We start from the raw sequence: 26,731 nt of genomic DNA, 5'->3' as shown, positions 1-26,731 counted from the left end.
GCGTGTATACAGAGCTTACTGATGACCAGAATGTGCTTTTAACTTTGTGGGGGGAAACTGAAACTAACAAAATTATGAATATATGAAAATGCAGAAGTAAGTGTGTGCAGTCAGACGTTCAAAGATGCAGTGAGCATATGACCACAGGTAGTGAAATACACAAGGAGGCATTAGCTTTTAAGCAAGGGGAAGCTGATTTGCTCTGGGGAACAAGGATGACAAGCTGTGTCAATGAATCGTTTTACAAGTTCTTTTTCTTAGCATTCAGGCACAGTTCAGTTTTTGAAGAAATGATTTGTTAGTTTTTTGGTGCTATTTCTTTTGGGGGCTGCTGTGGCAAGCAGCAGGAGAGTTTGCTCACTTCCTAAAGCTCTCTAACTAGAGTCAATTCTTGGGGCACTCAAATACATGATGTACTTTAAGCTTCCATGGGAAAACAATGGAAGTTGTTTCATGTACAATCAAAATAGTGCAATATACACGTTAGCTGTGCACTTAGGGTCTGATCCAAAGTCCATTGGGGTCAATGGAAAGACTACCACGGGTTGCAATGGGCTTTGAATGAGACCTTTAGCCTGCCATTCTATTCTTTGGTGTGCTGACATCTGTTATAGAACAGGGAGCCTTTGTTTTTTACACCTCTATTTTTTCCCATAAAAAAAGAGAAAGAAATCAAATGCAAAAACAGTTTAGTAAATTAATGATGTACTTCTAATTTCACAAAAGTCAGGAAAGACAAAAGTTCAGGATGAAGCAACAAACTTAATTTTGCCTCCTTGTTGGTATGTTTTAGGACAGTTGTATTACTGTGTGGGAGTGTAGCCCACAAACCTGGGATCTCGGAAGCTTAGTACATGAGCCTCTACTGCATGAGCTAAAAGCCACATAGCTCTGAACCAAGGCTGTAGCAGACTCATTAATTTCCATGTGGTCTTGGTGCCACTAGAGGGGACAGAGCACCACACCCAGAAGGTGTGTGGGTTACATGAGCACAGGTTAATTTAGTTACTAGTATATCAAACCTAGTAAGAAATGATATTGGGTTATATCCTCAGTAGCCTGCAGCTTGAGGACTGGGGCCACACAACGCCCTGATCCTCAAGCCATCAGGCACTGATCTGTTCCTGAGAAGCAACTCACAGCAGCCTCAAGCTGGGCCAGCTGCAGTGGTCTCCAAGGTCTCATGAATTTGGAGGACTCTTTGGCAGTAGGGAAAGAATGGACTTTTCCAAGCTTTTGAGCATGTCAGCTGGCTGTAGCTAAAGGTAGATTTTGATCAGATGTCTGAATTCAGGTGGAGATTGAGAGATGGAGGAGGGAAGAGGAGGTAGCAACTCCACATTTGCTGATCTAGCTCCAAATGACTAACGGTGGCTCTTTTCCCCCAGAGGAAAGATACCAGTACGTCAGCTATAACTAATATTAGTGAATGCATTTCCTGTAATATTTGTTTTCTGATTGTTTATTAGCTGGTTTGCAATTCATCCTGTCAGTATGAACAACACAAACCATCTCGTAAACAGTGACAACGTGGGCTATGCATCTTACCTGTTTGAACAAGAGAAGAACAAAGGACTGCTTCCTGGAGAGGTTGGAATATGTTATGGCTCTCCTGAGGAGTGGGGGATAAAACATAAATAAAAAAGGGCTAATGAAATGTCTTTTATGGATAGACGCAGTCTCATTCAAACAGTGAGCATAGACTGCAGGACAAATACTGCAGATGCACAGTAAAGACGTATCATACATTTTTACCATCTACTTTTTCCAGTTATAGAAAAGAGAAATTACAAGGCAACTGCTGACTATTTCTTCCCAAAGTAGCAATTGACAACATTTATTTAGATTTCAAGAGACATTGCTGATCTGTTAAGATCCAAAATTTGATCTAGATTAAAAAAACAAACACACAATTTTCTAATGACATTTGGTTCCATAGGAACTACTCACATACATAAAACTGAGCACACAGGTAAGTGCTTGTAGGATTGGGGCTTCGGTCAATTTCACTTTATCATCAGTTTCTGTGCAGTTCCACTTTCTGGTTTTCATAGATTTTTGGAATTCAAAATCTGTAGGGCCATATTATTTCTTTGAAAAGACAAGGTTTTAATTGAAATGTAAATGTATATTTAAAAGAGAAGCGGGTGAACCTCATGAAGTACAAGTGTTCAGAGCCCTTTGGAACTATTTTAAAAGTTTTTTCTAGTAGGTGAACAATCTTAAAAAGCAAACCCAACAGAAGTGGTGCCTTATTTCTATCCAGCATAGAATATGAGTTCACTTCCTTTCCCTTAGAATTTTTCCATTCTATTACATTTTCCCCTCTCACAATCGGAAAGCAACCCTAATACCCATTAGATAGAGCCCAACTTTCAAACTAAAGATGTTTGAATGAGTTGGAAATTGGACAAAAAAAGTTTGCTCATACCTACATGAAAGCATTTCTTTTGATGTTAGATTTTAATAAAAATGTTTATTAAACCCAAGACCCCAATCTTGCTGCCAAGGTTTCAATGCTATTCTTACTCAAGCTAGCTAGACCAAAGCATGGATGGTGAGATATGCTATCCGTAAGGGCTTATCAGAAAAATTAACATGAATCAACTAAAGCTGTGAAGTTAAAGCACATTAAAAACTGTGTGGATGCTCTCATTCTAAAGTAAAGTGACCTTGAATGAAAGCGTCCACACGAAGTTTAATGCACTTTAACTTATGCATGTTAACATCACAATTTTAGTTAATTCATCTCAACTTCCCTAACTAAGAGGTGAATATTGCATGTGATGATATAGTGTTACATTGTGTAAGTGTGTAAACTGTCCTTGATCACTCATTCAGTTTGCTACCTTTAATGCTAACTTCTGCTGTCAATTTCTATGCTCAGTGGCTCACACAAATCATCAGCTAAATCTGTCAGTAGAAATCATAGTGAAAAACAAGAGGTAGAATGGGAAAGTCAAGCAAAAATAACAGCAAGGATTGCTAGAATTTGATATCTATAAATAAGAATTCGAAACTGGGGGAAAGGAGGGTTACTGAATTGAGAGAGGATGGAAGGGATGTAATTTATTTTATGTAATGAAAAGAGATAAAACAAGAGCAATGGGAGGGGTGTCTTTATTCCTTGCCCTGCCACAGATTCACTACATGACATTGGGCTAAGTTACTTAATCACTTATGCCTCAGTTTCCCCATCTGTAAAATGGGAATATCAATACTTAATTATCTCTAAATTGTTGAGAGGTGTGAAAGATTAATGTAACATGCTTTGAGATGCTCAGGCAAAAAAGAGAGATAAATTCAAGGTAATTTGAAATATTTAAAAAATCCTTACTGCAAAAAACGTTGGGCCTACATTTTCAAAAGTAATGGTTTTTAGGTGCAGAAGATTTTGAATGTCCAACTTGAGGCACTGAGTTAGGGGGCTAGGTGCTCAGCATGTCCTGAGAATCAGGTCCCTTTAACTTAAGTCAAATTGAGCACCCAAAAATTCAATCATCTAGAGCTACTAGTCACTTTTGAAAACTTCACCAATGTCCTATCACTACCAACTATATATGATATCAGTGATGATATGATTTTGCACATGTTGTCTGCAGTCCTAGGGGGGAATTTACACAAGCAGTTTGTTATATAGGTAGTTCATGTTTATTTCATATCTTCGTATTGCATGATGGGATTTTTTTTATTGAAACACCAGTATATATCTGATGTCCACAGGTTGATGGCAATCAGTGCAAGAGACAGAAAAAGCTATAACACTTTATTTTCTTTTGACAGGGATCCTTTGTAGCAGCCTTTGCATCATCCAACCTGGGAGATGTATCACCCAATATCAAAGGCCCACACTGCATAAACACAGGAGAATCATGCGATAACCCCAACAGTTACTGTCCAGTAGGCGGGGTAGGTATATATAATTTTATCTACATTTCAAGTTTTAAGGTAGATTTTAAGTATGGAATTGCAAATATAGGACCAGATTGTGGTCCATCCAGCTGTAAAAGGATGTAAGGTATCCCTATATTCTCCTGTCCTGGTTACCAATATAGGCAGCCTCCTCAGGGCTGCCACTTACTCTTCCTGTGCAGTGTTACTAGCATGCTGGGGGATGTACACTGTGCTATGGGTAAAGTGCTGATTTCAGGGAAACTGGGAGGCAAATTATGACTTTCAATATGCAGCTGGACTATAATACAAAATCTCTGGAAAGTTTGGGGTATAGCATAAAATCAATATAATAATACAGTAAATAGCAAAGGATACTGTACAGCGGGCAAAATCCTCCATTTTTGAACTTACTGCAAGTTGCCACAGAAATTCCAATCTTCCATGAAATTCAGCACTGGTGTGCTCAGAAACCACAGATTTTGCCACAGAATTTAGTCCTCGTTTATAAAATAGTACCTGGTGCATGGTTTAATTTGTGTATTAAAGGCAAAGATTTTTTCATGAAAGTGATGACAATGATTTGTGCCTTCATTCACAGTACAATAAAAGCTTTATATTGCTAGAAGGATGTGTTATCCGTTTACATTTGTTTAATTATTTGCTTTAAAAATCCTTAACAGGCTAAAATGTGCATGGCTGCAGGTCCTGGCAGTGATATGATTAACAGTACAAAAATTATAGGACAAAATCTCTATTTGAAGGCAAAGGTAAGTTACACTGGACTCTTTTTACTTGTGTATTCAAATGCAATTATTGGAAATGCGAGTAAACATTTTTCTTTTTGACAAGCGAGTTTCTGAAATTTATTTTTGCTAGAGATATTCTCAAAACGTGGGTCAAGATTGTAGGCCTAAAGCTGTGCACTTAGATCCATGTTTATGTACCTAAGTAAAAGTTGTCTGAATTTCAGAGCAGTCACACTTCTATTTAGGTGCCTAATTTTAGGCACCAACGTTTGAAAGTGCTTCTGTGTTCCTCACTGTACATTTCTGTAAAATGTGGATGATACCTACCTAGCCCACAGAGAAGGTGTGACAGTTGAGTAGCTAATGTTTGTAAAGAGCTATCTAGGTCCCAAAACTCACAAGTACACATGACCGTTTCACGTAGCCCTTCAGTGTCTTGGGTTCCCCAGAACCCCAGCTTATCTGGAATATCAGTCCTGGCAAAACTCTTCCAAAATCTAATAACTGGGCACATATGTCATCATAAGTATCTGGGATTTACTTCTGCCACAGCAGGCTAGGGAATAGGACCAAAAGGTTCACCTTTCCCCACACTTTACATAAATTATTATTGTAACACCAGCTAGTAGAGGCAAACCTTTTTCTACAGGAATGGCATTATTTATTTATTTGTTTGTTTGTTTGTTGATTGCATTGTGGTAACTGTGACCTAGGAACCTCTTGATGCCAACATGCAGAGGACACAGGGTTGCACAGGGTTTTGCAAGTATCCCCTGAGTCAGAAATCTGCATAATAATTCACTAAGGAGTAGCAAGAGGTAGTAGCCCACTAGTCATCACAATCACTGCAAAAGGTATGAATGCATAATATGTAAGGAGGTATGTGTCCATACTGAAAATTATGTTCTTGAGGCTGGCAACCAAGAGTACCAGACCGCAGGGATGTTCTTTTCAGGCAGATGGTAACACATGCTTATCTCCATCTGATAATTGTGCAGTGGGGATTGTTCGCCTCTCAAGGCATGCCAATTTGCATACTGAGCCAAGGCTAATTAGGAGATTACAATAGTGACAGAAGAGAAAGCCACAGGAAAAAACAACCAGCAGGGGACATCTTATTTATGAATAAGGACAGTGGATTGATCTGCTATATCTAAGGGTACCAAGAGACACCCAGAATCCTTCACCTAGGAGACAAGTTGACAGTGTTTCTTGTCTCATAAAAGAGGAATCACAGCCTGCTTGGCTGGAAAGCGCTAGTGAGCGATACTTTATTAGACATGAGAGTAACTTGTTAATTAAGCCTAGGATCAAGAATGCATGTTACGGTATTATTTTGTATGTAACCATTTGTTTCCAACACTTGTTATCACTTCAATCTCTATACTTTGTTAAATAAACTTGTACTTGTTTTCACTATAAACTTATCTAAGTGCTGTATATTACGTGGAACAGAGATCTGAGGTGTAACTGGTAAGCTGGGGCATACTTTTCCCCTGGGAGCAGCTGATCTGTGAATACTGTGAGTGCCCAGTGGAACAGGGGCTAGACGTTCCAGGGAGATGCTCCAAGGGCTCAGAGGTTAGGGAATGCCTATTCATTACCTGTAGTGAGTGAGTGGGGGCTGTGTAGGCCTAGAGGGGAGTGCTTGGGTTGCCTCCAGGCAGTGGAGTCTGGGCACTGACTCCTAGCTGGCACAAACAAAGCTTTCTCATGCTAAGGGCAGGTGGTAACAAGGTGCCTCACAGCCCTGGGTGCCCCTGGGAAGCATCACAGTAATGTTCAACGGCCCAGTCAAGATAGAGACCTCACCATGATGCTAGATGGTGGGATTGGTATAAGAACCAATATACAATAGAATATGTAGACTAGAACTATGTTGTGCACTCTAATATGTCAGAACACATGCTTTCTCCACTTCATAGCTAGACATGCCTAAAAATGCTTTTCTTCCCTCAAAGAGCTAACCTGAAACGGATCCTCCTTTATCCATAGGATCTATTTTAATGTTTCTCAAGGGCAGCAGAGGAGGAAGTGCAATACCATTGCGCTTGGAGATTTCAGTGTCAGCAGCTTGCAGGAGCTGGAACAGATTCAGTAAATTAATGACAACAGCAGACTTGATTATAGCAGTTTTCTTTTTAATTGCCATTTTGAGTGTTTGCAGTAGAATTGCTCTAAAATGACAGTGATTTGTAGGTTAGCGGATATTCTAGTCTAATTGTACATTAGAGACTTGTATGTGTATCTAATTTAGAGAGAAATGATATTTTGCCATATATGACCATTGTGGGTGGTGGCACTATTGGATTTCAATATATACATACCATGGTAAAATGATACTTCACACGGTTACATGAAATGTTACCAAATCTGTGTAACTTCTAGTAATACTTTGTGTGTACTAGTTCTATGAATTATGAAAATCACTCATTGTGGAAGATACCTTTTAATGAACAATTATACATGAATTGTGAATTTAAATAAAGGAAATTATATCTTTGAATTATGAATATCTAATGATCAAACTAGAATCGAAGACTTGGGAAAGATGTTTTCAAGCATGTACATTTCCCCAAGGCGAGGGTCAACTGGGTTGGTGTTAAGATGAGAGAAACAAAAAAACGTCTACTATAAAATTTGATGAGGCAACTGCTGTTCCTTAAGTTTAGTGATCCCTTTTTGTTACTAACTTTATAGAATATCTTCACAAGAGCTTTTCCAGGTACTTGAGTGAGCTGTGCAACCTGTTTCATTTTGTATAATCTTTCTCTACTCCCTATTTGATGTTCAAAGCCTAATTTAATTTTGAAACTGCAATTCAGAGGTTCTGGGTTGGTGGACTGCTGAAGGTCCGCAGAAAACTTGCGTTTTTTTCTCCTTATTTCCATATTCAATAATTTCCCAATATTATTATTGCCTGTAAGCAATAGCTTGAGTTGCCACAGAGATGTTATGTGCTCCGGAATGGGAAAGGAGATGGTCTCTGCAACTGGGAAAAAGAAGGGGAGGTGGTCCCTGAGGACACACTCTCTATTGAGATATGGCCACATTGCAGAAAAGTTAGACAACTACAGCTCTAGTTAACTTATTTTTGGACCAGTTGCTGTCGGACACCCTCTTGAGTTACTCATTCATGGAGGAGGAAAGTGAGATTGGTGTGAGTGACCATCTGCCTATTGCTTATAGGCAAAGACACTGATGGAATCCTCTGCTCATGGGTCACAGGAAAGCCCGATGATGCTGAGAGACAATAAAGGAGCAAAAAGACTTGAAAATAACAGCTGTGATCTCAGGAGAATAAAATTAACATTTAGCTGAAAAGAAAGGAACACACAAAAAGGTCCCACTTAAGGCTCCTTCGAATACTACTCAGAGAGGTAAAACTTAACAACAGAGAGGGTGTGCAAAGAGTGGCCCCAAGATAGATAGGGATGGTGGGGCATTGTTCATGCCCTAAGCCAGGGGTTCTCAAACTGGGGGCTGGGACCCCTCAGGTGGTCATGAGGTTACTACATGGGGGGTTGTGAGCTGTCAGCCCCCACCCCAAGGCCTGCTTTGCCTCCAGCATTTATCATGGTGTAAAATATATTAAAAAGTGTTTTTAATTTTAAGGGGGGGTCACACTCAGAGACTTGCTATGTGAAAGGGGTCACCAGTACCAAAGTTTGAGAATCACTGCTCTAAGCAATGTCTGATAGCTTGGGAAGGATTTGGCTAATAAAGCATTAGTCTCTGTAACTGACCCCCACCACAGGGACATGTTCTCAAAGATTTAGGCACATCATTTCTTCTACCTGAAGGACTAATGGCTTCCACCTGCTCCCAAGGGAGTTGAGATTGTACTAGAATAGTTCGTATTTGTCTTGCATCTGTTTTTAACAGGTTGTTTGTGGTTCTGTTTCACTAAAATATATTCTTTAGGTTTTGCACCCAGTGTTAATCGGTATAATATGTGTCTGTGTTTTAGGAACTGTATACTTCAGCTTCCCAGGAGGTAACAGGACCTCTCCATTCAGCTCACCAGTGGGTGAACATGAGTGATGTCACTGTCCAGCTCAATGCCACCCATACAGTAAGTACTGGGAATTTCCTGCCTGCAGATAGGGAATCTTCATCAGAATGTTCCAGGTTCAGTAATTGTGGTTTTACATCTGGAGTTGATATACGGTGTATAATCTAATTTTAAAATGTTTTTATTAAGGGTAAAACATGTAAACCAGCCTTGGGCTACAGCTTTGCAGCAGGTACTATTGATGGAGTGGGATTCTTAAATTTCACACAAGGTAAGCAGAAGAACAGAGTCTGCAGACCTTGTTCACTGAGGTTTATTGTTTATGTGGCAATAATGCCCTCAGTCTTGTTCATGGAACGGTGCAAACATAGGAAGACACAGTCCCTGCCTCAAATAGCTTACAGTCTTAAAAATACAGACAAAGAATGGGTGATAGGGATACAATGTATAAGGAAAATGGTGAAGGTCACGTCTTTTTACTTCCTTATTAATTCTTTATTTGCAAATCCATCGGTAATTGCCTCTCTACCTATCGTTAAGCTTTTATTTGATATTTTTAAAATCTCCCTTTATTTGCTCCCTCTGGTTCTATAATTCATAGTCACGACCCACATACTATGGTCACAGCCATGTTTGAAATACTGATTGGTTAGAGCTAGAATTTTTAAAAACAACCTGTGGGAGTTAGGTGTCCAAAATCCCATTTTAAGATGAATGAATTCAAATCCCCCAAACTCCCCTTAAAATCCCAGCCTAGATATGTTGATACTTTTAGGAAATGCAGTTGAGGAATTAGACTTTGTCAAATATACACTGAGGAAAAACTGAAGAAATTGTATTAAAAGAGGTTTCTATTTACAGGTTCACTAGAAGGACAGCCATTCTGGGAAACTATTCTTAACCAGCTGTTTGGAGAGCCATCCAGTGAAACAAAAGAGTGCCACAAACCTAAGCCAATCCTTTTAAATACTGGAGAGGTAGAGTGTGTTGGTGTATATCACTATGAGCACAGCTAGCACGTAACTATGCTGGATTTTCCTGCCAAGAAAAAGGATATCCTTTTTAATTCCAGCCATAATTAAACTAATGATGCAGAAGTAAAGGCAGTGAATGGGTGTATGACACTAATATTTTAAAGGGAATCTTACTTTAAAAGACATGAAAAGGAACATAAATATATGCTTATCAATACTCTGAAAAAGCAGTAAAAGATACAAGGTTCTTATTACAAAAGAAGCGTGTTTTCCCATACATTCTTATTGTAGAACTTAAAAAAGGGGGAAAAGATATGCATGCTTCATAATGAAGGAAAAATGTCTTTGCAATAAAATACAGTGCAGAAAATGTCCGAGAATGTTTGTCCTTATATAAAGATTACTACTGTGATGTTAGGAAGGTCAGTTAGATCTTTGGTTACCTGCCAAAATATATAATTTCATGGTAGAAGAGTTTTTGACTTGTGGAAATGTCTGAGAAATTTTGGACTAAAAGAGCAATGACATTAGAATTTCAAACCTTGTGGCTTGGCTAATATATCAAAGTTCTTGAATACTTCATTATATAAATGTATTTATACATTTGTAGCTCCAGTTACAAAAATGGTTAGAAAATAACAAAATGGGATTTTGGAATCTGGAAAATTCAATCTAAAGAGAGTCCATCCATACTGTAATGACAAGGAAGTAGTCTTAGAGAGTGGGGGAAAAAGTGAAAACAATGTAAACATTGTGAATGAAAATCACATTAAAGAGAGGGAAAAATTTCAAATGTGCCTGAGTGAAGTACAATCTTTAATCCCATTTTCAAAAGAGACTTAGACATCTCACTGAAAGCCAATGGGATTTAGGCCCCTAAATCACTTGGAGGCTTTTGAAAATTTTACTCATGAGCTTGATTTTTTTTCTAAACAATAGCTTTTTGAGCTTCCAGGTCCTAGGCATCATGTTGTTTTCATCAGAGTGCTCATTGCTCCTTTCTCTATGGTGTTGTTAGACTGCACCAGGAATGTTTCATACAGTTCTGGGCACTTCATTACTAGAAAGATATTAACAAAGTGTTTAAACCCATGGAGGTATTGACCCATGGAGCAAAACGTAAAAGAACTAACTACAGTATAGACTAGCCAAATACCAACTGAGGAGTTATATGATCACTGCCTACAAGTATCTGAAAGAGAGAGGAATTATTTAAAGTAGGTCAAGTACGTAAATCTGAAATAATGAGATGAAGTTAAACAGAGGAAAAACTGGAATCAAATCATTTTAATGGTGACATCTATGAGACTGTGGAATACTGTCCCAAGAGAAGGGAATGAAAACCCATTGCTTCAGTCATTTAGAACGGAACAGAACAAAGCATGTAAGAACATAGGATAAAGAACAATGTTGCATGGGAATTTAGACAGACTAGATAATACATAGGTTTCTTCCATTTCCAATTAATATGGTTCTGGCTGAATGATTTAATGCATGGGTAGTACAGAAGATAAAGTGAGACAAAGCATTAATTTTTTATAGCCAATGTAAATTTCTTACAAAAATACATGTTTGCATCATTATTCTTATGAATATGGAAAGAACAAAACCAGATTGTATCTCATTGGCCCTATTAAAAAAATGTAACACTATATTCTTTTTTTTTCCTTCCAAGATTTCATTACCTTATCCATGGCACCCTGAAATAGTTGATGTTCAGCTTTTTACCATTGGGTCCCTTGCAATAGTTGCTTTTCCAGGAGAGCTGACGTATGTACTATTTTTACTCTTATTTTGTTTAACAAAGCAGACAGTTTTTATATCTAAACTATCGTACTCACAATACTTGCGTGTGCATATTTTTTACGGAAGGGATATAAAGCCAGAAACTACCTTATCACCGGTACAATGTGATATGCAGCCACTGTATGTCAATGTCCATTCTAATGTTCTAATGCAGGTGTATTTGTGTGTGTGTGCGTGTGCATGTGCAGTCTTTAGTTGAATACATGAGGATTCCCTCTTCCCTATTTTTAGACTAGTAGTTACTGATCTATAGTTGAGGTTGAAACTAGCTTCCCATTCTTATAGCTGAGCAACTTTTTTGACAGTATCATTTTCCATCAGAAAATGCAGTTTCAATTCAATGGCCAAAATTAGGAAAATGCTAGACCTCAGCCAGGGCCTGCATGAGAGCACATATCGTGGATAAATTATTTATAGTCTCCTTTCCACTTTTCCATATAGTGAGGGTGATTTCTAAATTCCAAACTGTTGTAAAGGGGAGGGTTTTTTTTATTGGCTCTAAATATACAGATAATTCAGATGATATTCAGCTGAGCATCCAGGTTTTGGGAGACTTGTGTGATCCAAACTTTTCCAGTGGCTGCTCGTCCATCAGTAATTCCAACTCACCTTGCACTTCAGTATATCACACTTTCTCTACATTACTGGAGTTTAACATTACTATCTTAATACCTCACAGGACAATGTCTGGACGGAGACTACGGGAAGCTATTAAAAGTGTAAGTTACTGGCTAAAAACTTGGAGAGAACTTTTCTAGACAGCAGAGTTTATGGAACCTTTATTTTCTTGAGTCTGTCATCTTTCTCTTGCCTCCTACTGATATTGTTCCTTAGCTGGAAGGTGTAATTTCCTACTTGAGTAGACCTACCCTCTCAAGCTATGATTGAGCTAGTGTTCGAAAAGTAGAAATATAGCTGCAGCAGAATGAGTGGCAGGACTGACTAATTGCCCGAATATATACCTAGAGTTTCAGATGAAATTGTACTCAGGGTGGCTGGCCCCTCCTGTCACTAGCAAGGTGGTGGCTTGAGTTGCCACAGTGTCTTTTCTGTTTTTAGCATGCTAGATCCCACTGAACTAGTGTAGGTGTGTCTTCTGTGGCTGGAGCTTACATCTCCAGCTCTAGTGTAGAACTACACTTGGTCTCACATATTATGAAGGTATTTTTTTAAAGCTAGTTGTGTATCTGATACCTATCTATCAATCAGCATACCCTACCTCCCAATATGGCAATAAATAAGGCCACCCAAACAAACATGGGTGAAATCCTGGCCACACTGAAATTAATGGGAATTTTGCAATTCACTTCAGTGGAACCAAAATTTCACCCATTAACTCCACCAGTGTGGTGCCACCATGAGAATGATTAGAAACACTGTGACAATCATAACATTATCCATACATCATACTGAATATTATGTATTATTTTTATTCATCTTATTAATGACCAACATGTGATGGATATAATTGTATATTTAATATTTATTAAAGTAATTATGTGTTTGTACCCATCCTTCTTAGGAATTTGAATCCCACGGGACCCAGGGAATGAATGTCGTAATTGCAGGCTTGTGCAATGTTTATACCCATTACATTACTACTTATGAAGAATACCAGGTAAACAAAATAGCTCTAATATAGGGCAAAGATATTTACAGGCCATTTTTACCATTCATTTTTACTTTTCAGTGATAATTCATGGGAGTTTAGATGCCTGTGGAATAATTTTTCTTTTTCACAAAGAAATGAAAACAGCAGCCCCAACAAAATCTGTGGAAGAAATACAGAGATCTTTTAATCTCTCTTGTAGGTTCAACGATATGAGGCAGCATCCACCATTTATGGGCCACACACTCTCTCTGCTTATATTCAGTTGTTCAGAGGACTGGCCAAGGCTATTGCTACGGTAATAAAAGATCATTTGAATCCAGTGCACACTTTCATATTTATATATACTCTAGAAGTGAGGTTTACATAATTTTTCCATCCTATTATTTTAAATGCCATGGTCCTGATTCTCTGTTCTGATCTAATTGCCTGTATTGCTCTGGCAGTGCAAAATCACCAGAAACCAGCCTAATCAGCTCCATGGGAATTTCCCTTCAGTAAACAGAATCTCCAGCTGATACAGAAGCAGGATTGTAGCTCTCTGTGTCCCAACTCCTGGCCCTGCTATGAGGGTGATGTCAGTGTAGCTGGAAAAGTCTATGCACTCTGACAATTCCAGGCTGCTAAAAGAACTCTGGTGATCTGTGGACAGCTGCATGTACGTTAGATCAGCCCTTAAGTTGTTGCAGCTTTTGCTTGGGGCTGAACAGGATGCTAGCTAGAGCAAGAACCGAGGAGCTGCAACTTGGTGTAAAGTCATATGGAGATAAGATCGAAGAATGATGTGGTGCTGAAAGTAGCATATAAACAAGAACCCTCTCATTGTACTTTTTGGTGACTTTCTTATTCTTGGCATTACAGCCAATTATACTCACTGTAGTTAATTAAAAAGGCACATTTGGCTTATTGGATTTTGTGAAATACAACAGCATCCGTATATGATGTTTTGTCACAATTGTTTCACAGTAGAATTGACAAACAATATTTCTGCTTATTAAACAAATGTTCTTTTTTCTAGAATACAGTTCAGGATTTGCCAAATGGTCCAGAACCACCATTCTTCAACGTAATCAACATGACTTTGTTACCTGGTGTTCTTGCTGATGTTGCACCAATCAGTAAAACATTTGGGGACGTGTTACAGGATGTACAACCACAATACAGAGTGGTAAGACTATCTGGGGAAATAGCATTTATTAACTACTAGTCTGAATACTTGTCAGATTCTTAACCATATTCTTAATTAGTGTGGGGTTTCTATAGAGATATAGGGCCAAATTCTGCTTTAAACTACACTGATGTTAATCAACATTTACATCAGGATATATAAGAGCAGAATCCAACCCATGATATCTAGACTAAGTAATCTTTTGAAGGTTAGTTGTGATAGCAACTCAGCTTACCTCTACATGAATTGCAAGAAAAAGTGAAACTGAAATAAAATTATAATAAAACAAATGAGAACTAGATAGTTTTCTGATGTTTATGTAGCTGACATGAATTTCCAAACGCTCCTTTTCTTCCTTATGCTTTATAGCAATAAACCAAACATGGCCCTTGAATATTAAATTAACATATGAATGAATTACTGAGTAAAGAAGGTGCTTCTGAGAAATGTATAACCACTTCAGTGTTTTTATGTTAAGGTTATTTGTCCTATCCACCAATGTTTGTATACTGAATGTAGCTAAAATCAGGAAATTAAAAAAAAAAAAAAGCCTGTGACATCTCTCCATGAAGGAGAATCTTTTTATTTCTATGCATAAAATGAAGATTCATTGTGAAGTAACAATTGTTGTGTTATAATGTTTTGAAGCAGAAACTTGGTTGTCCTTTGATATACTTGCTTTGGAATCTGAATGAGATAAAAATGTCATAAGGATTAATTATTTTAAATACTTGGCAAAATTAGATTATAACATATTCAGAACAAGGGCAGTGTCAACTTATCTGTACTCTCTTGGGTGCAATAAAAGCAGGTATAAGGTGGGAAGCAGCTACAACGTAGTACTTTAACCTTAAAATCCCACCATCCTGCCTTTCTTTTTTTTAATACAGGAACTTAATGTCACATAATGGAATTAATCCAGCAGACAGGAGAGGTGGAATGTTAAGGCACTGTACATAGTGGAATTCATGATAAAAACCTCTACAATCCAATAGCAACTATTAAAATAATATGGAAATGTTAATAAAGATGTCTTAAATCATTGATGTCAAGTATCAGAGGGGTAGCCGTGTTAGTCTGGATCTGTAAAAAGCAACAAAGAGTCCTGTGGCACCTTATAGACTAACAGATGTATTAGAGCATGAGCTTTCGTGGGTGAATACCCACTTGTTGCTTAAATCATTGATTTTATTATATAACATATAGTCCACTCTCAAAATAAATTCTAACATTTCCTCAGGGAGAAGTCGCTGAAGTAACTTTTGTAGGTGCGAACCCCAGGAATTCTGCTGAGAACACTGTAAGTATAATTAAATGATGTTAGATTTTTCTATTCTTTCACAATGGCTAATGTTTAATGATTGTTCTGCTTGCTTACATGGAGGACTTTGAGATGCACCTTTCTAAAGAAAGGTAAGGAGAAGAGAGAGAGAGTAAAACAGGAGAAATTGAGGGAAATTAGAAAAAGAGCAAATGGCATGGAGATAGAATAGGTCAGACATGGAAAGAAGAAAAAGAAGCAGAGATGTTAGGCCTGATCTACACCAGAAAATTAGGTCAGCATAACTATGTTCCTCAGGGGTGTGGAAAATCCACATTTTTCATTGTTGTCGTAAAGCCAGCCTAAGAACCTGTGTAGACAGCATTACGTTGACAGAAGAATTCTTGCATCTTCCTCTCGGGGAGGTGGATTACCTGAAGTGCTACAGCAGCGCAGCTATAGTAGCACAGCTGTGCAGCTGTAGTGTTTTAAGTGTAAACATATCTTTACAAACAAACAAACACACACACAACTCTCAGAGAAGAAAATATTATTTGAGTTCTTTTTATTTTATTTTATTTTATTTTATTTTATTTGAGTGACCAGTTGAATTAGTTGTGAACTGCAAGGAAGAGTCACTTTTAAAATTTATAAGTTTATAAACAATGATTCTTGCATATTATACTAAAACTATCATACTATAACTATGCATTTACACTAGGATGAATACTGCACATTAAAATAATACATCCCAGATAAACCCTTCATTTTAGAATGTTTATAAATCACAACCAATGATATAGGTAAAGTCTTCTAAATATAATTTTCTAAACTTCCTGTAGCTAAACGCTCATTGGCGGTCCCCATTGGTTCATATAAAACCATGTTCACCCCGTTTGTACTTACGTGAGTTACTGACTTCAGCATATTCTTTGGGGCCTTACATTACCAGAAGCTCTTTGACTGTAAAGTTCCAGCTTGGAAGTTTGTCCAGTTGTTAAGGGGATTTTGAGCATTGAACAGGAAAACTGCACAAAGAGTTCAGTCCTAGATAATTCATGACCTCTTCACACCATGTGAGTCAAAATTGCACATATGAGCAATGCAGAAACCTTTTCTCTACATTCTGGTGCAATATAATGCAAGTCCAAGCTTTCATTCTCAGAATCAAAGTTCATACTGTTACGTTTTTAAAAAATTTTTAAAAATAGAGAATAGACATGTCATATTGGTTATTTTTATTGGGAATTCATTAAATACCATATACACCTCTACCCCGATATAACGCGACCCGACATAACACGAATTCGAATATAACGTGGTTAAGCAGCGCTCCGGGGGTGGGGGTGGAGCTGCACGCTCGGGTGGATCAAAGCAAGTTCGATATGACGCGGCTTCACCTATAACGTGGTAAGATTTTTTTGCTCCCGAGGACAGCGTTATATCGGGGTAGAGGTGTATTTTGCAGTCTTCTTGCAATGAATGTGTCCTTTATTATACCCTACATTATATGTACAGCTTAGGCTAGTTATGTTTTGTCAATAAAAAGTTAAAACAAATAAAAAACGCTGTTCTTCAATTTTAAGTTAAGCACTAGAAAGCTTACATGATTGGTCATTCAGTATCTGACTAGTTATATTAATTTTATTCCAGACTCTCAAAACCTTCCTTACAGTCGAGAAGTATGAGAACATTTCAGGAAATTGGCATGTAATGTATAATGATGCCTCCTGGGATACCAGGTGAGTAACTCTCCCAGGACTGACTCTGTTTCACAAATTTCAAGGATTCAGTGAGCTGCTTATAAAAACCCCAGGGACCAGGTTCTGGCACTCTTTTGCATTTTCCTCAAACAGGTGTACACCAACACTACAGGAGCGTTAATTGCACACACACATTCTGACTAACCACTGTCTCATGCACAGTACCACAGTGTAGTTTATGCCTATCCTTGTAGAAAAGAGTAACCTGCACACTCTGTGGATACTTGAGCTATGGCTGTGGTGGTAAAATGCTCAGATCACAGCCCCCAGACCTGCCTTTGAACATCAGCAGAAGGTTTGTGGAGCAGCTTTCTTTTTCGGTTGGAATGCGGGGGGGGGGGGGGGGGGAGAATCAGGGCTTGGAACCATTCTGCCTTGTGATTCCCCTTCTAGATGGGACTTTCCTTTAATGCACATAAACAGGAGGCAGATTTTAGAATTTAAAAGCTGTATAACCATGATGAATTACCCACAATTACTATCAATAATATTGTGGAATGTAAGATAAATGAATAATTACTGTAAAAACAATGGATAGAACTACTTCCTTCTGCAGAATACATTCATTGTTTTAATAATTTTAATTAAATACTGCATTTTGCACTTGTAAAGTAACCTATATTGACTTAAAAGGTTGCCTCAAACCCAGAGTCATTGAGATGCAAGATGTTGGTTCACTAGAAAATCAAAAATCTTTGGTCTCTGCACAGGACTTGTTTAGGGGTGACTTTATGCAGATTTTGTAGTTCCCATATTCTGGGGCTGCCTGCCTAGATACCAGTTGGCCCATGGTATAAATTAGAGCAACCTCAGGGCTGCTTTAACTATATGAAGATGCTGTTCCAGCAGCTGAGCATAGCTGAATCACAAAGACTGTGGCCATATTACCTCTCCTCTGGCAATCTCCTCTGCACCTGGTGATGCAAAATGGAGGGGGTTGCAGAGTGTTGCTACGCCAGCTTTATGACTCATTGAGATTCATCCTTTGCCATGGGAATTCCCAGCAGTGGGATCCACACACTTTGCAATCTTTTGTATCCAGTGAAGTGATGCAAGCAGGCTATAACATGATTGACAATTAGGCCCGAGGAATCTTGAGATCTAGACACAAAACTTTAGGGCTTTTGATATTGTGAGTTTCTGACTCCAGCCCCTGTGCATTACAGAATAGTAACACCCTGTTCAGAGTTAGGCAGTGGAGATCACTCAATTTTGGTGTTACTCTGTCCATTTCCATAGTGGAAATGTAACAAAAGCCAGCTCTGCTTAAGCCAGAATTTTCTTTTTTTTTTTTAATACAATGATCTGTATGGCAACGTCTATTGTACATGATGTCAGTGACACTTGGCACATGCTGAGTTGAAAATAAATATTTAAAATGGCATTTTAAAAGAATCCACCTCTAGAAATGAATTTGTGGTTTTGTAAAACCTTATGCAGAGCTCTCATCAACACAGCATTGAGAATGTACAACTAAATCTTATTTCATCTTAAGGAAAATCATGGTGTGAACCAACTTGACAAAACCCATTTTTATTAAAACATTTTTATTATATTTTCTAAACAATTTGTATTTAATGTCTGGAAATTCCATGGAGATAGTACTATCTGGCTCTCACATTGAGCTTTTCATCCATAGAGCTCATAGTGGTTTGCAAAGGCAGGTAAATATCATTATACCCATTTTACAGCTGGAAAAGCGACTTGCCCAAGATTACTTGGGAGATGTGGGTTCTAACCCTAGTTCTGCCACTGACCTCCTAATTCCTAGTCCAATGCCCCGTTCACTGGTCCACATTGTGTAATAGTTGGATATTAAAAGGAGGAAATAAAAGGTTTCCACCAACACTGTTATTTTTGGGAAAAGTATTTTGTGGCTTTGATGTATGTCCCCAAAGTGGAGAAGTTTCATTTAAAAAAAGGGGGGGCAGTAGAAATCAAATGTGTGGTAGGACTCCCAGCTTTATGGCGAATGCATGTACCAGGAAGAAAAGATAGTGTGTTTGTCAGATCCTTGTTCAAAGAACTTATTGCTTAATCTGATGATTTATTTACCTCAGTATCCTAAATATCAGCGAAAGAATGGATCCCAAAGAGGTCCATTTCAGGATCCTGTGATGCTGGAGATATTTAAATAAAAACACCTTACACTTCAAAAGGAGAGACACAATGTTCCCAGTATAACAGACTTACATCAGTAGATTCTGTTTCTCTGAATTTATGATGGCTTCTTCCTGGTAGTGCATAATTTTCTCTGCCTGAGTGCAACCAATTGCTTTCTGAATCTGATCTGGTACCCAAAGGACACTGATATAAATCCAATGTCTCCTGAGACAACTTCTGACACACTTTAGTAGCATACGTAACAGCACTAAGCTTGGAGTTTTAGGAGATGGAAATCATGCCTGTGTTTATGGAATACAGACTGACATTCCCCTTTTCTACCAGAGGTTATTCTGGCCTTTTCCAGTGTATCTATGTATTTTGGGGGCTGGGGGGTGTGTGTGTGTTGCTCTCTTATGTTGTCACAGTATATTAGGATCCCCATTTCTGTAAATTTTCCTCCTAATATAATCTGCTCAGACAAAGGTAGTGTTGTGTTTCATTACTTGTAAGTATTATGAGTAGTATGTCTATGGTTAGCAGCCTAATAATAATTCCAGAAAGCAAGTAATGCTACAAACAAGGAATTTCTCCTTTTTTTGAGTAACAAAATTTAAAACATTTAATAAAATTTCTATGAAAATTACTACAAACTTGGGAGAGAAACTTCAATAACATACTCACTGTTACAATATTGAAAAGACTGGGTACCATCGCAGCCTTATTTTTGTGAGTGCACAGATAAACACCATAGGTAAAGAGGGAAGACACTGTAAACTATTTTCCAGTTACAGTATTCCAGAATAATGGTCCTACTTAATCACACATGCTGACAGAGAGCACACATCTCTGAGAGCCACACCATTTAGGATTTAGAACACCAGATCACTGGGTAGATGTTTATTATTGTTCTTTTTTGGTAGCACTGAGCAGGGCCGCCCAGAGGATTCAGGGGGCCTGGGGCAAAGCAATTTCGGGGGCCCCTTCCATAAGAAAAAGTTGCAATACTATAGAATACTATATTCTCGTGGGGGGCCCTGCAGGGCCCAGGGCCTGGGGCAAATTGCCCCACTTGCCCCCCACTCTGGGTGGCCCTGGCACTGAGGATCCCAGGATCCCATTGTGTTAGATTCTGTACAAAACTGAACAAAAACATGGTTCCCACCCCAAAGAGATTACAATCTAAGTACCAAACAAGACACAACAGATGTTAACAGTCTCAATAGACAGGACAAGAAGAGAATGAATATGAATCTATTTTATGACCCTGAGAGGTGTTTCCCATTGGGGCTAGCTGGAAAAAAACAATTCTGTTTCACAAAAAAATTTAGAGGTTTTGAAATTTGTTTTTATTCTGATGTAGAACAAAAATGAGACCTTTCAATACAATTTGTGAAAAAGCATTGAAGTGTGTGTGTGTGTGTGTGTGTGTGTGTGTGAAATAACTAATAGTGTGGTGGTTAAGGCTCTCACCTCAGATGTGGGAAACCTGCCTGATTTAGAGCAGAGCCTTAAACCTGGGTCTCCCACACCCCCAGTGAGTGCCCTCACCACTGGGCTATTCTGGAGTCTCTCTCACACCAGAAATTCCATCTTACAAAGCTTTACCAACAATTTTTTTGTCAAAATAGATACATAAAACATTGTGACAGAAACAAGTATTGTAGCTTTTTTTGAACTAGCTCTGCTGAGACACATTGGTGAGGGCAGTGGGAGGAAGTTTGTGCTGTTGTCTGAGGTATACAGCACATGCTCTATGGTTAAAAAACGTAAGGACCCAGTTATATCAGTCTGAGGCAATTCAGTTTTCTGAGCCCATTTTTAGCAATAAATATGAGGAAGGTGATGTGTGATTCTGACACAGGTCTGGGATTCAGATTATTTAGGTTCAATTTCCAGCTCTTTCACAGATTTTGCCTGACCTTTCACAATTTTCATGTTCTCTTTGTGCCTCAGTTCCTCTTCTGTTAAATGGGAACAATATTTTCTTATCTCATGGAGAAGTTGAGGGTAAATTTATTAATATTTAATAACCATGATAATGATATTGTGAGGTGCTCATTTAATACACTATGGGGGCCACATAATTACCTAGACAGAAATATTTTTATCTACAGAAATAACCACTTATTTGTCATTTAGTGTTCCCTGGTGTATTTGCTGTGCATTGTGTTATTAACAAAGCAACAAAAATAAAATAATTAAAAATCACAGAAATAAAATCCTCTTGGGACAAATTGAGCCGGAGTGATTATTTAGCGTCTATGTCACTTAACTGGTAGTAAGTCCCATAATGATTTGGCATTCAGATGTGTTTAATTCAGCCAATTAGAGATCTCGGCTGGACTATTGCAATACACATTAATGTGGATTATATTTTTTAACATGTAGTTTATTATTTTTCCATTAGATTTTACTGGACCAAAGGATTTCTTGGTCGCAGCCAGTCCAGAGTAGAATGGCATATTCCAAGTTCTGCTGAACCAGGGCTCTACAGAATACAATACTTTGGGCACTACAAAGTTCAACCAATTCTGAAGCCAGCTCAGTTTTATGCATTCAATGGCACATCTTCAGCATTTGAAGTTGTAAAATTGTAGATACTTTTTCATTGGGGAAAAAAAAGTTGCTTAATAGGAATAGTGTATATGTTATTGATTTTATACAAATATATAATTTGGAATTGTTGTTAGAGTACCAATAATTCAATGTAGTTCTTGTTCTTTGGAATGATTTGATCTATTTGATCTTCAGTCTTCCTTGGCTGATCTGATGTATTTCCATTCTGGTTGCTCATGTCCAGCCCTGTTATCGTTGCAGTGAACTCTCACTTGAATAAATGATTCACTATCTTTTTAAAGTCAGCGATTGCACTTGAATTTTCATTTGTTATTAAATGTGTAGCACTCAGAAAGAGTTGTTTCCTAATGGGGGCTGTTTCAGACAATTCAGTCCATATAATACTGTTATGATCTGGATGAAACCTTGTTATGACAATAGTTAGTCCCCCAGTTGAACAGAATGGGCAGAATCTTTCCCAGCCTCAGCATTGACAATTAAATTTTCAGATTTGGAGGGTGGCCATGCTGACATCCTTTCCTCCAAGCTGTAAGCATTGACTGTCTTGCTTTTTGTTTCTCTCTCTCTCTCTCTCTCTCTTTTGTATGCGTTTTCCCATCCTCCCTGTAGCGGGGTGACCACCCGCTCCAGCCCGGAAGACGTTGGAAAAGCCTTGCAGAGAGCTGGGGCTGGGCAAGGGAGTAAAACCCTGGCTGATTGGGGGAAGTGGCTGTAGCTGGGGCCATGCCTCAAACTAAGCAACTGGGCCTTATAAGAAGGCCAGGGAAGCCAGAGGGAGCAGTCTCTCTCTGACTTGAGAGGGAGATAGGCCTGGCTTCTGGGGAATTCACCCAGGGGGCCTAGAGGGAGGCAGGGCTGGGGAAAGGCCGTAGGAGCTGGGAAGCCCTAGGCCAGCAACTCCCCAGGCTGCAGGGCCTAGTTCTAGGCCTCCTAGGTAGTGGGCTTTCAGAGGGGCAGCCGGAGGGTGGGTAAAGGCAGCCAGTCCAAACCCCTTGTTGTCTGTGATGATTGGCTGATACACTGCAGTCTGCCCTGGGGGCTAAACAGAGACTGGCAGTAGCCATGACTGAGGCAACGTGGGGATCGGAGGTGGAGGTTCCCCTGGGGTAGGGAAACCCAGTAAGACTGTGGGATACTGCAGGAGGCAGAACCCTGAGAGAAAGGCAGCGGGGTCCTGGGAGGGACACGGGCCAACGGCAAGCGGATCACCGGCCTGCAGAGGGCGCTTCTGGGTCGAAGAGCTAATTCCTGAGGATGACCACCAGGAGGCGCCACAGGGGTGAGTCTGCACTGTGCTACACTTCCCCTACCCACCTAGTCATAATACCCCCAGCAGGGCCGGCTATAGGCACCAGCGTTCCAAGCATGTGCTTGGAGCAGCACTTTTCAAGGGTAGCATTCTGGCCCTTTGGGGGCGGCACTTTTCAAGGGGCAGCACTCCATATTTTTTTTTTTTTTGCTTCGGTGGCAGCACTCCACCCCCCCCCCCTTTTTTTTTTTTTGCTTGGAAAAGTTAATTTCAAGGGAGAAACTGGGGGGAACATCATTATATACTTCCTCATCAAAGAGGTCTAGGAGATCGACGATTTTCTTCTCAATGATTCTGCACCAAACTAGTTGGATTATTTTTTATGTATAAATAGACACCTTAATTCTCACAGTTGAAACAGCTGTAAATCGTGAGTGACTTCATTGAAATAAATGAAATTACAATGTGGGGGGAAACCAGTGTAAATAAGATGCGACTCAGACCTAGGGTTTCTATATTCAGTACACTGAACTTGGAAGAGTGGTTTTTTTACTAGCTTTTTACAGAATCCTATTTTAGCAGCCAGCCAATGGTCTAAAGCAGGAAGAAGAGGATCAATGAACCTAAATAAAATATTATCATATACAATAAAACAATTGTATTTTTTAAAAAAGATCACATTATTTTCCAGAAACGTTGCTACTCAAAAGATGAATGTACCGTGTAGTCTCAGCACTGTCATCCACCTGCACCCAGGCTCCCACTGGGGTGACTGGGGGTCTCATTTGGCAAGGAATAGCAGTTTTGCCCTATTAGGCTGAACTTGTCAGTTAAGGTGCAGTTCAAAATGAGATGTTTTGAATGATCTTTCTGAGCAAATCAAAGGAAACCAGATTATTATTGCTATTCCTTAGTATTGCAGCAGCTCTTAGACTTGGGCCCCCATCAGGGATCAGGGCCTTAATTTGTTAGGTGTTGTACAAACACACAGTAGAATGACCACCCCTACCGCAAAGGGCTTACAATAAGTACCATATAAATGGGGGTGTGTGTTGTGTGGGGACACCACAGTAAAACGAGTGTATTTTTGCACAGAATATCCATGTTCACAATGTAGCTCACCTCCTGCCTTGCTTTCATCAACTGGCAAGGTTCTGTTGGCATCATAGCCCAAATGAGCTTTACAGAGAGAGCTGAAAAAGGTGGCTGCTTTACAAATTTCTTTGGGGAGTTTATTACATACTTTAAGGGTAGTGTGGGATAAAGCCCTGAAGTCTTGTGGATTAATAGGTAGTAAAGGCTGGCAATGTTGATGAAGCAAAGCTGATAGTCAATGACACTATAAGATTACTGATATAATAGGTGGAGTGGGGCTAAGTTTTGTAGGAACCTAAAAAACGCACAAAAACCATATTTTTTAATGGGGTCAAAAAGGGAGAAATGTCAGAGTAGGAGGGAAGATGTGAGTAAATCAACAAGATATTTGGTAACAGCAATTTGAATGGACTTTAGGAACATTTGCTTTAAGCAGCTGACAGGACATCCACAAGGAGATGTCAGAGAGACGAGAGCCACCCAGACGGGGGGGCAAGTGGAGCACTTAGCCCCGGGCCCCGCAGGGGGCTCCATGAGAGTTTTTTGGGGCCCCTGGAGTGGGGTCCTTCACTCGCTCCAGGGGCTCTGGAAAACTCTCACGGGGGCCGGGCCCCCGGAGCTTCTTCCACTCTGGGTCTTCGGCGGTGGGAGGTCCTTCCGCTCCGGGGTGGAAGGACCCCCCGCCTCCGAATTACCGCTGAAGTGGGACCCGCTGCCAAAGTGCAGGGTCTTTGGTGGCAATTCGACGGTGGGGGGGGGCCCCGCCGCGGGTCTTCGCGGCACTTCAGTGGTGGGTCCCAGAGCGGAAGGACCCCCCCGCCGCCAAATTGCTGCCGAGGCAGGGGCCCCCCTCCGCTGAAGACCCCAGACCCCCTGAATCCTCTGGGCGGCCCTGACAATCAGAGAGGTAGGAAGAGAGCCATGAGGGACTGGAGCTATGAAAGCCAATGGCTGTCAGTATTTCAAGAAATAGGGAGTGCTCAATGATGTCACGGACCCTTGAGAGGTCCAGGTGCATGAGGAATGAATAGATCATTTAGTAGCAAACTGATACTTGTTTGCTGATTTGGATTTCGGTGTCTGAATTACCAAAAAAAGACAAATTACAGGCTGTGGCTACACTTAGCACTTCAAAGCGCTGCCGCGGTAGCGCTGCCGCGGCAGCGCTTTGAAGCGCTAAGTGTAGTCAAAGCGCCAGCGCTGGGAGAGAGCTCTCCCAGCGCTGTCCGTACTCCACCTCCCTGTGGGGAATAACGGACAGTGCTGGGAGCACGGCGCTGGGGCTTTGACCACACTGGCGCTTTGCAGCGCCGCAATTTGCAGCGCTGGAGAGGGTGTGTTTTTACACCCTGCTGCAGCGCTGCAAATTTGTAAGTGTAGCCAAGCCCACAGATTACATATGTGTATTTAAATTAACTGTGCTCTGTTTTCCTGTCGGACATTTAGAGATCCCTTTAGAGTATTATCTAAATAATTCTTAATATTTTATACGACATATAGTAACACATATGCATTTTATATGCAATCTGTGGAAGTCTACAAAGCCTCCAAATAATCCTGCCCTTCTCAAAAATCAGTGGAAGAGAAGGAATTCTTCATTTAAAATCCATCTTCAAGTAGGTGTCAGACACTTCTACCTTCACATGAGGAGTACAAATAAATCTTAATATAGATTTAGGAAATAGAGGGTGCTGGAAAAACAACAATACCTTGCATGTTTCCTCATAGAAATCTGAGAGTTAACACCACTATGCTTTAAGAAAATTCAAACGGACTTTTATAAAATGAAAACATTACAAGAAAAATGCTTTTCTGAACAGGGAACCCACACACCAGTATTATTTCTGTTTTCAACACCGAGTATTGTTGCCCCAGTGCCAAGAGATAGATAGATGTCCTGGTCTTGCAGGTTTGCTTGCCCTTAGAGGGAAAATCAGTGAGACAGAGTCTGGGTATATTCTAAGTGTAACTTGATTTATTTACAAATGTATAACCAGCTCTGGAACAGAGGCGGTCATAGCCGTCATGCAGACAATACCATCTTTTCAGTGTGTGCAGCTTACACAGCTCTTTAAACACAGAATCTTATATAACCAAAATTAAGATTAATACAAATATTGCTCACCTGCTAAGAAAAAGAACTTGGCAGACTGTAATAGGATGACCTAGTAATGCCTTTCACAACAGGATAGTTTTTAATATTTTATTTTGGGATTCTAGTGCACTGTACACTTCACTGGAGCTTTGTACGTATGACTTACAACATCAGGCTAATCAGAGGGGCCTGGATTTGGTGACCTCTTGAGGTTCCTTCCAGCCCTACATGTCTATGATTCTATGAACAGCATTCATGTGTAAGCTATAGATCTACAGAGTTGGCAGGTAAAGAGGGATTGAACTCTAGTTCCTCTTGTAGGCAAAAAGAGAACAGGTTAGCTCTGGCAGGCTTAACTGACATATTATAATGT

General features: G+C 39.6%; 1 protein-coding gene across 2 annotated transcripts in view; it reads left to right on the top strand.

Moving 5' to 3' along the window:
• Positions 1–22,203, top strand: part of LOC123373664 (putative neutral ceramidase C) — a 63,071-nt gene extending 40,868 nt beyond the window's left edge. For both annotated transcript variants that reach the window (XM_045022704.1, XM_045022703.1), the window contains 14 exons: positions 1,470–1,590; positions 3,784–3,909; positions 4,575–4,661; positions 8,611–8,715; positions 8,845–8,926; positions 9,517–9,632; positions 11,305–11,399; positions 12,115–12,154; positions 12,958–13,053; positions 13,247–13,342; positions 14,063–14,212; positions 15,453–15,512; positions 17,127–17,215; positions 21,750–22,203. In XM_045022704.1, coding sequence (XP_044878639.1) covers positions 1,470–1,590; positions 3,784–3,909; positions 4,575–4,661; positions 8,611–8,715; positions 8,845–8,926; positions 9,517–9,632; positions 11,305–11,399; positions 12,115–12,154; positions 12,958–13,053; positions 13,247–13,342; positions 14,063–14,212; positions 15,453–15,512; positions 17,127–17,215; positions 21,750–21,939 — 1,453 coding nt within the window. In that variant the 3' untranslated portion in view covers positions 21,940–22,203. The remainder of the gene's footprint in view (positions 1–1,469; positions 1,591–3,783; positions 3,910–4,574; positions 4,662–8,610; positions 8,716–8,844; positions 8,927–9,516; positions 9,633–11,304; positions 11,400–12,114; positions 12,155–12,957; positions 13,054–13,246; positions 13,343–14,062; positions 14,213–15,452; positions 15,513–17,126; positions 17,216–21,749) is intronic.
• The last annotated feature ends 4,528 nt before the right edge of the window (positions 22,204–26,731 follow it).

Source organism: Mauremys mutica, chromosome 7 (genome assembly GCF_020497125.1).
Source record: "Mauremys mutica isolate MM-2020 ecotype Southern chromosome 7, ASM2049712v1, whole genome shotgun sequence".
NCBI classification, from domain to species: domain Eukaryota; kingdom Metazoa; phylum Chordata; order Testudines; family Geoemydidae; genus Mauremys; species Mauremys mutica.
The sequence above is the reverse complement of the archived record's forward strand: the minus strand, read 5'-3'. Positions and strand labels throughout refer to the sequence as shown.